At 32.5% G+C, this 9,648-nt stretch overlaps 1 protein-coding gene across 2 annotated transcripts; it reads left to right on the top strand.

Annotated features, from left to right (window-relative positions):
- The first annotated feature begins 1,845 nt into the window (after positions 1-1,845).
- On the top strand, positions 1,846-6,668 carry LOC9319856 (arginine--tRNA ligase, cytoplasmic). 2 transcript variants are annotated; one of them, XM_021033041.1, is made up of 18 exons: positions 1,846-1,935; positions 3,094-3,145; positions 3,247-3,377; positions 3,457-3,532; positions 3,641-3,742; positions 3,824-4,039; positions 4,131-4,211; positions 4,337-4,420; positions 4,541-4,645; positions 4,742-4,920; positions 5,070-5,154; positions 5,249-5,435; positions 5,536-5,605; positions 5,746-5,815; positions 5,899-5,988; positions 6,080-6,148; positions 6,238-6,336; positions 6,406-6,668. In XM_021033041.1, exons 2-18 carry the CDS (start codon positions 3,128-3,130, stop codon positions 6,514-6,516), a joined length of 1,773 nt encoding a protein of 590 aa, XP_020888700.1. In that variant the 5' UTR covers positions 1,846-1,935; positions 3,094-3,127; the 3' UTR covers positions 6,517-6,668. The 2 variants fall into 2 exon arrangements, with proteins under 2 accessions (XP_020888700.1, XP_020888701.1); XM_021033042.1 differs by lacking the exon at positions 1,846-1,935 and adding an exon at positions 1,960-2,977.
- The last annotated feature ends 2,980 nt before the right edge of the window (positions 6,669-9,648 follow it).

Below are 9,648 nucleotides of genomic sequence, written 5' to 3' on the forward strand. Positions count from 1 at the left end.
TATATATAATAAATAATCATTAAATTTTAAAATAAAAACAAATCACAGGACGGGTTAAGAAATTACGGAACAGGTTATATTTCGGAAAGAGTTTATATGGCGGACAAATTTGAATCAATATTTAAAAATACCATTAACATGTCGCTTTAATACGGGTTAAATCCTCAGTTTATTAACAATTGTCTCGTGGACTCGTGGTATACCGTTACTTAATAACAATTGTAAACTATTATATAAATAAATATTTTATAAGGAGATACAATTTACAAAATATTTTTATACTAACTTTAAAAATAAATCATTCCGCGGTGTACCGCGGGTTAAAATCTAGTTATTATTAATATTACATGATACGAAATGATACGATTATTTATTTAAAGTACACTAAGCAAACGAAAATACATGTTGGCTTACTCTATCATTATTTAGCCTTATTTGTATTAATTTTTGTAATTATAGTAAACACAGACATATATGTTCATTTTAAAGGTTGTTTTTTTCTGAAACGTTTTAACAGTCTTTCGACACTATTTCCAAAAAAATGTGAGGATTTACACATGTTTATCTTGGATCCATCTTGGAAAGCTATTGAATATTTGTTTATCGTTTGTCGTTTTTATTGTAGGAGAAGTATGCTTATTTGTAAACTCCCATTAAAGAGTTTAACTGGTTAACTTAACTAATTCTTTATATATATACAATGTTAATAAATTAAACATGTAAAGCTAACTAGCTAAGTGATTAAGCAAGACTTTTAATGGTTGAGAGACAACTATTGTGTTTCCATTGGTTGAAAATGTTTTGGTTCTTAGTAGAACTTGTGGAACCATCACGGTAATTAAAGAGGTTGCCGCCTCAATAATTTCATAACAAATTAGCTAGTTTAGGATGAGCTAGTAGTTTGGATTGGGAGAATTATTTGTTTAATTTGAACAAGTTAAGTTATAATTCTATTTCAAGAAATCTAGTCAGTTTTGGTTACCATTATTTATTCCTTTGGTTTTTAGGATTGTTTGTCTTCGGAGTCCTAATTACTCTAATATTTTTTCAGCGAGATAAATTACGAAAGTAATTTTGAATATCAATGGATTTCAAGCAGGACAATCGTAGTTCGACATTTTAGTGATCAGAGATCAATGGATTATGAACAAAGATTTCAAATACTTCGTTTGATAATAAAAAACAGGAAGGAGCATAAACGATTACTTATTTGGAAAAAGTGGCATAAGCGATAAAAATTCAATTTTATTATACTTATTAGTCGGAAAAAAATAAGCGACAAATTAATAATGGGCCTCACGTTAAAGACCATTTAAAACCCGATTCCCGAAGCCCTAGGAGGGCTGGACAAATAAACCGAACCGAATGTACCGAACCGAAACCGAAGCAAAAAAACCAAACCGAACCGAAAATTTGAAAATAACCGAATGGATACTAAATTCTATAACCGAAATAACCGTAACCGAATCGATACCGAACCGAAATATTTCGGATAACCGAAATACCCGAAATACAATTATATTTTCAAAATAATTAGTTATTTATAGACCAAATAATCAAAAATACTTGAAAAATATATAAAAATAGTAAAAATACTCGAAAATAACTGAAATATATCCAAAAATATCTGAAAATATTCAAAAATAACCGAAATATCCGAAAATATCCTAAACAGAATAACCGAATGGATACTAAATTTTAAAACCGAAAGAACCGGAACCGAACTGAAACCGAACCGAAAGTTCAAAATATCTGAATGGATACTAAATTTTGAAACCGAAAGAACCGAAACCGAATGGACCCAACCGATAACCGAACGGTTAACCGAAATCCCAGGCCTAGCCCTCCCAAAAAACCCTAAACAAGTTTTCGTCGTCGGCTCCATTTTTGCTTCATCAGCTTTCTCTTCTCTCCAGCTCCGGCCGGTGAGCTCAGGTGCGTTCTCTGGTTAGCTTAGAATGTTCATTGAAGATTTCAACTCTCGTCTGCTTCAATTTCGATTTACTTCTTCTGAATTTGATATTTGGTCGGATAATGTGTGTTTGATTTGATTCTTGACAAGTTTCTGGGGTTTTGTCACTGGTTTAATAGTTGTTGTAATCTGTGAACACAGAGAAGCATTTGGAGAACACGCTTTGCATCTTTCTCTTTTTAGACAAAGTTAGATTGATTGTTACTTTACAGAATTTTGGGTTTTCTGGGTTTGTGAGCAAAATTGGCTTAGTTCATCTTTAGTTTAGAATAGTATAGAGATTAGTATAGATATGAAGGAAGATGATATCTGTGTAAAATATAGTTCATCGTTAGTATAGAAATGAGATTAGTATCATGAACGTTAGTATAGATATGAGATGGATTAGTATTTCAACGTTAGTATAGATTTTCTTTAATCATGTGATATGTTTGGTTTCTCTCTGCAAATATTCAAGCAGATATCTGTGTCTTCTTTTATTCTAATTAGCAAAGTTACTCCATGTGATAGCTTAGTTTCAGAGACTCTCATTTGAATGCTCTTTTTCTTCTGTATCACAATGTGTAAGAAGTCCATCTTCTATATTAGGAGACCAATCAGAGTATGATTTTCTCATTTCTCTTTCTTTTCTCTACTCTCTGTTCAGATGTGTTTTGCTGTGATGGGTTCTCTTCTCCAATTTTAATTCCTTGGTTTCAACAGTTCTTTACTTCTATTCAGTTACATGTTATAATTTCTCTGCTTAATTTAGCACTTGCATGTTGTAATTCTGGTCGTATTGCAGCTCATTGTGGAGGTTGATCTCAAGAATGATTCAGCTTCTATTTAACTTAAACTCTTTTAGTGTATTATCACCAAACCTTCAAGATGGTATAAAGTTTGTGTGCATTGATTTGCAGGATGGATTTTGAGTCTCAACTCTCAAGTCTACTTGAATTATGAATAACTTTGTTTCTGATGATAGAGACTCTGACTAAGTTTCACTAGAAGAATCAAAGAGACCTTGTAAAGCTACTTGATTTATAAATGATGATTGCTTGAAGATTTCTTCTAGTTTAGTATTGATAAGTTAGTGCTTGTACTGATTTTTGCTGTGTGTGTTTTTTTTTTTTATTAACTAGAATTTCATTTCCTTTGGCAACCAAGATAGTGTTGATGGCAACCATTGTAGCTGTAAGTCACAGTACCCTTTTTTTTTTTATATCTTGGAGAAAGTGTAAATTTGATATTCTTCTTACTGAGTTTCATGACTGTGTTTTTGATTGCTGTGACAGAATAAAGAATTTACGGGAAATCCAAGAAGACAACTGGCTAAGCTCTTTGATGTGTCTCTTAAATTAACAGTTCCTGATGAACCTAATGTTGAGCCCTTGATTGAGCCTGGCAAATTTGGAGATTACCAATGGTGCTCCCTCTTTCACTGAAATTAAAGTATCATCAAGTTATTTTCTGAGATTCTTTCAATATCATATTGTTGTCTGCAGTAACAATGCAATGGGACTATGGTCCATTATCAAAGGAAAGGGTACGCAGTTTAAGGGTCCTCCCGCTGTTGGACAGGTTGGTTTATTTGTTGGTTTGGTCTTTTAAATTTCGTGGCTGTTTGTGTGATATATGTTGTGAAGCAGAACTGATATCTCTTTTAACTCTGTTTCCTTTTTCACGTAGGCTCTTATTAAGAGTCTCCCTACTTCTGAGATGGTAGAATCATGCTCTATAGCTGGACCTGGATTTGTTAATGTTGTACTATCGGCTAAGTGGATGGCGAAGGTGATTGCGTTGTTTAGTCATTTTCTAGTCCTCGTATAAATAATTTGTGTTTGTCATGATTGTTTTCTGATCTATCCGCAGAGTATTGAAAATATGCTTATCGATGGAATTGATACATGGGCGCCTACTCTTTCAGTTAAGAGAGCTGTAGTTGATTTTTCCTCTCCCAACATTGCTAAAGAAATGCATGTTGGTCATCTAAGATCAACTATTATCGGTGATACGCTTGCTCGTATGCTCGAGTACTCAAAGGTTGAAGTTCTACGCAGAAACCATGTTGGTGACTGGGGAACACAGGTAGCTAGCTACTTTTCTTCCCTTCAAATGTTTTCTTTTGTTGTATTCCAAAAAATATATCAAAGTAATAAAAGCCGCTTTTATTCTGCAGTTTGGCATGCTGATTGAGTTTCTCTTTGAGAAATTTCCTGATACAGATAGTGTGACCGAGACAGCAATTGGAGATCTTCAGGTTAGCTGCTTGCATCATATGGCCTCCCAATCTTTACAGTTCTTCTGAAGTACCAAAATTGGCATAATATGCGTTATGTGAAAAACCAAAGCAATTTAGTTCTAACTTTTGATGTCCTCTGATAGATGTTTTACAAGAAATCAAAATTGAAATTTGATTTGGATCCGGAGTTTAAGGAAAAAGCACAACAGGCTGTGGTCCGTCTACAGGTAAATAACAAATTTTCTATCCTGATTCATTGGTGCATTCTTCTGTCTCTCAGTGTGTCAATATGTTACAAAATCTAAATCACTCACTTGTCCAAAAAATTCTTTGTTTCTTCTGTATAGGGTGGAGATCCTGTTTACCGCAAGGCTTGGGCTAAGATTTGTGAAATCAGCCGAAACGAGTTTGCCAAGGTGTACCAACGCCTTCGAGTCGAGCTTGAAGAAAAGGTAAAGGAATAGTTGGGACTTATACTAAATTATAGAGACAGAATGGGAAAGAGATATACATGGATGTGTAATGGAAAATACATTGATTTATGACAGGGAGAAAGCTTTTACAACCCTTATATCGCTAACGTAATTGAGGAATTGAGCAGCAAGGGGTTAGTTGAAGAAAGTAAAGGTGCTCGTGTGATATTCATCGAAGGCTTTAAAGCCCCACTCATTGTTGTAAAGAGTGACGGTGGTTTTAACTATGCCTCAACAGATCTGACTGCTCTTTGGTGGGTTAGCTTTATGTTATCCGGATTTTAGTAGCAATCCTTGGAAAAAACATCTCATATATTATGACTTTCTGTGTCTGTGTGGCTTGATTTGAACTTCCATATTGTTCGGTGTATTGTCTGATGGTTCTAAAATCTTCCTGGCCCAGGTATCGGCTTAATGAAGAGAAAGCTGAGTGGATAATATATTTGACCGACTTTGGCCAGCAGCAGCACTTTCATATGTTCTTCAAAGTAGGTTTCATGAATATGTTTTTCACGTCTTGTGAATGTTGTCTTGATTGAAACTGTCAGTCGTAACTGTGGTTATCATGTAACTCTGAATCAGGCTGCCAGAAAAGCAGGCTGGCTTCCAGACGATGATAAAACTTACCCTAGAGTTAATCATGTTGGTTTTGGTCTTGTTCTTGGAGATGATAACAAGCGATTTAGAACTCGGTCAACAGAGGTAGTCCGCCTAGTTGATTTACTAGATGAGGCCAAGGATCGCAGTAAAGCTGCCCTTATTGAGCGTGGTATCCAACTTTGTGTCAGCACTCTCTAAATTGCTGTACTATTCATTGTTCAGTCATTATATGGTCGTGTTCATCCCGTATATGTTGTTTCTCTGTTTAGGTAAGGACAAAGAATGGACACCCGAGGAGCTGGACCAAACAGCTGAGTCAGTTGGATACGGTGCGCTGAAGTAAGTATTAATCTCTATTTTACAGCTGGTACTGGTGATAGTGAATTTTATTTAGTATCTTCTGGTTTTCGATGACTTTTGTAACCAAGGCTACACAAATGTGATAAATGACTTGATGTTTTGTTGAATTTGCTTTTAAGGTATGCTGACCTGAAGACCAACAGATTGACGGGTTATACTTTCAGCTTTGATCAAATGCTTAATGACAAGGTACTGGAATTTCGGAGTTAAATCTACATATTTTGCATTATGGAGTCGTCTACTCATGCTTATTGAATATTTTGATCATGTAGGGAGATACAGCCGTTTACCTTCTTTACGCCCATGCTCGGATCTGCTCAATCATAAGAAAGTCTGGCAAAGACATAGATGAGCTGAAAAAGGTATTTTAGCAGCATGAACTCAAACAGCTACCTACAAAGTCTGTGTAATGCCCTGTGATTCTTACGTTTGAACACTTATTTTTAATTGCAGACAGGAAAGATAGCATTGGATCATGCAGCGGAACGGGCACTGGGGCTTCACCTACTTCAATTTGCTGAGGTAAAACAAACAAATGCTCATTAGATTGTACTTTCATATACTTGGTAACGAGAAGATGAACAGTTGTTGTGTGAACGATTTACTTGCAGACGGTGGAAGAAGCATGCACCACATTGTTACCGAATGTGCTGTGCAAATACCTTTACTACTTATCTGAAGAGTTCACCAAATTCTACTCCAGTTGTCAGGTACTTGTCTATTTATGCCTAATAGACCCACCATTGTTTTCATCTTTCTCTTGAACTTGTTTTTTACAGGTGAATGGTTCAGCAGAGGAGACAAGCCGTCTCCTACTATGTGAAGCAACAGCCATAGTCATGCGGAAATGCTTCCACCTTCTTGGAATCACCCCTGTTTACAAGCTTTGATACCTCACATCACAATGAAACTACCTTAATGGCTAACTGGTGACAAAGTCTTTCTGGATTCTCATTCAGCGTTTTGTACTGTAGCCGAGCAGGTTATTCTGTCTCATGTCATTGTTGTACTGATCCCAAAAGGGTTCTACGATTTTTTTTTATTATTATTAATTACTAGATTATGTAAATATAAAACTAAAATATAATCATTTTAATTTTAAAAGATTTTAGTTTTATCATGTGCATTATCTTTCTAAAATATTAAAATATTTCTCACACATTTCACTACAATTTCTATCGTTATCTTATATGATTTACTCGTCGTCTCTCTAAATCTATTCTCTATTTATTTAATACTTGCTTACATATAATATATTCGACTATGTTTAAAATAAATCGTATGTATTTCCTTCTTCTTATCTTTCAATACTCCATTGTTTTTTATAAGTTGCATGATCTTTTTAATTAAAGTTAACAAGAGAATATCTAGGGAAATTTTATTCATAAAGTTTTTTTTACCATGTTTTGGTTTATTTAAAATTTGTCTTATCGACAAAAATTTCTCATATGTAAAATGTAAAAAATATAAAATTCTCTTTTCACATATATAGTTTGGCGTATATTATGATTTTACATAGTATTCTTAATGTTAATTTTTCTCAAATGTGTAACATACGAACATATAAAAATTATTCTACTTTAAAAATAAGTCTATTTTTTTAATTAAAAAAATTCCTTTTTATTTATAACTAAAAATTCTTCCATTTCCAATTTCCAATTAAAACTATTCTAATTCCCAAATAGCATTCTCAAATATTATTATTAAACAGTTTTATTATTTAATTAGATTATTTTATTTTTATTTTTGATTTTAGGATTGTTTTAGTTGTATTTCAAATCACGTTAATTTTTCCAATCTATGTTAATTTCATAAACACATATTAATATTAGTTTTTCTATTTTAGGTATTCATTTGTGTTTAGAAAAACCTCCAATTTTTAATTTAGAAAATATTAATAAAATAGAAAAATTTATTAATTGACCTATTTATATTATATTAGAGTTATAAATAATTATATGTACTCAATCCTTCTTATTATTTAATCGGTATCATGATGTTAAATGTGAAGTTTTAGAAATGAATTACTTTTTATTTTAAAAGCCTTTATTTTTTTTTTGTAATTCTTATTTTTTTTTGTCAACCACACATTTATTAAAAAACTCTTTGGTTAGTTACCCAATTAGGAGGAGAAATCTTTACAAATGTAACTTCATAAAATAAAATTTTAGAGGAATGGGCTAAGCAGTCCGCTTTTAAATTACAAGAAGGAGAAATAAGAGATAGCGAGAAAGAGGGAAAAGAGACACGGAGCAGACCAAACTCATCGAGCAGGTTAGAGAAAACCGGCCATTCATCAGGAAACTGTACCATCGACACCAACACTGAACAGTCTGTCAAACGCCTGACAATCGATCCTTCTGGAAAGGATATTCTTTATACCCCAAATTAAAGTTTCCATCTCCGAGTGAAGGGGGGAGGGGGACCTCCTAAGGCACTTAGCACCAATCAGTATCGTTTGAGCTATCCCTTGAAAACACCACCATCCTAAACCCATAGTTAGATCCAAAGATTTCCAAGAGTCACCAATCCGACAACGTAATGATTGGATTGGGCTTTCCAATATTTCTGTAATATTGCTAATTTCGTTTGGTTCCATCTGAGCTTCTTCCCACATAAATTTCTCACTTAAAGCTTGATTTAAAATATTTGAGGGGTCTGATTGTATTTCTTTAAAAACTGTTTTATTCCTATCTTTCCATATGAACCACAAAATCCAAGCAAAACAGTTGGTTCCCCTCCCCCCCCCCCCCCCCCATCCTGAAGCGATTTGCCATATGAAATGTTTTATTTTCGGAGAAGCTTTCACTTTCCAAGCTTGTGCTTGTAAAATTTTATAAGTTGGGCCCCATTCAATCGTATCTATCAACTTTCGAGCAAGTCGATATCCTGACTTTACTGTATATCTCCCTGAATTTGTATGATACCAAGTAAGCCTATCTGGTTTATAAACTTGATTAATAGTCAGTCATCTAATAAATTGTATGTCCAGCAGATCCAAAAATTCTTGTAGAATAGGAAGGTGTCATTCTTTAGTAACCGGATTAATTAAGTGGTTAACCATCATACTTGGAAGTAATAAATTAACTCTTATTTTTTTATTCTACTAAAGTATTTACTCATTATATGTTAAGATATAATTATCTAATTTTATATTTATCTTTCTATTTAAAATTTTCATATTTTGTGTTGTATATTTGTTCTGTTTTTTTTCATTTTTTTTTTGTTAAATTACAGTTTTTCTTTACCAAAATATAATAATATAAAATGTGAGAATTAATTTGAGTTTTAATGTTTTTTGTAAGATAAAGTGTGTGAATTAATTTAATTGTAATGTTTTTGTTTTAATAAATAAAGTGGAACCCTAAAAAATATAAAATATGATGACATGGATGCTGATGTGGACACCCTGATGGAGAGAGGACTCTCTAATTATATATATATAGATTGTTCTGTTTTTTTTAATATTTAATTGTTTTTTTTGTTAAATTACTGTTTTTCTTTACCAAAATATAATAATATAAAATGTGTGAATTAATTTTATTTTTTAAGTTTTTTGTAAGATAAAGTGTGAATTAATTTTATTGTAATGTTTTTATTTTAATCAATAAAGTGGAACCCTCAAAAATATAAAATATGATGACATGGATGCTGATGTGGACACCCAAGATGGAGAGATGACTCTCTAATTATATATATAGATTCTTATTCCTATGTTATTACTACTATATTTATTTAAAATCTAAGATAACTAGACATGTCTTTTGATTTTATTAAATTTTGCTCCTAGTTTCAAAATTTAGGTGTAGCAGCTTTATTCAATGTTTCTTTCTAAAATCAGTTTGTTGAATCTATATTTTATTTTGAATTTGATTTTGTTTAGTTTTAGAAAATGTTGAATGCCACTTATACTAAAATGTCTAAAAACATATGTTTTCTTAATACCTTTTCTCATGATTAAACTATCAATTTTTTATAATTGAAACATTTAAATATATTTACTATAGGCCTGTCTTCATTAT

Source organism: Arabidopsis lyrata (assembly GCF_000004255.2).
Source record: "Arabidopsis lyrata subsp. lyrata unplaced genomic scaffold ARALYscaffold_3, whole genome shotgun sequence".
NCBI lineage: Eukaryota > Viridiplantae > Streptophyta > Magnoliopsida > Brassicales > Brassicaceae > Arabidopsis > Arabidopsis lyrata.

Excerpts from the sequence above, each read along its gene's own strand:
- LOC9319856 (XM_021033041.1), top strand. Across the intron at positions 4,421-4,540 it reads AGGCTGTGGTCCGTCTACAG|GGTGGAGATCCTGTTTACCG; the intron begins GTAAATAACAAA and ends TCTTCTGTATAG. Across the intron at positions 6,337-6,405 it reads AATTCTACTCCAGTTGTCAG|GTGAATGGTTCAGCAGAGGA; the intron begins GTACTTGTCTAT and ends TGTTTTTTACAG.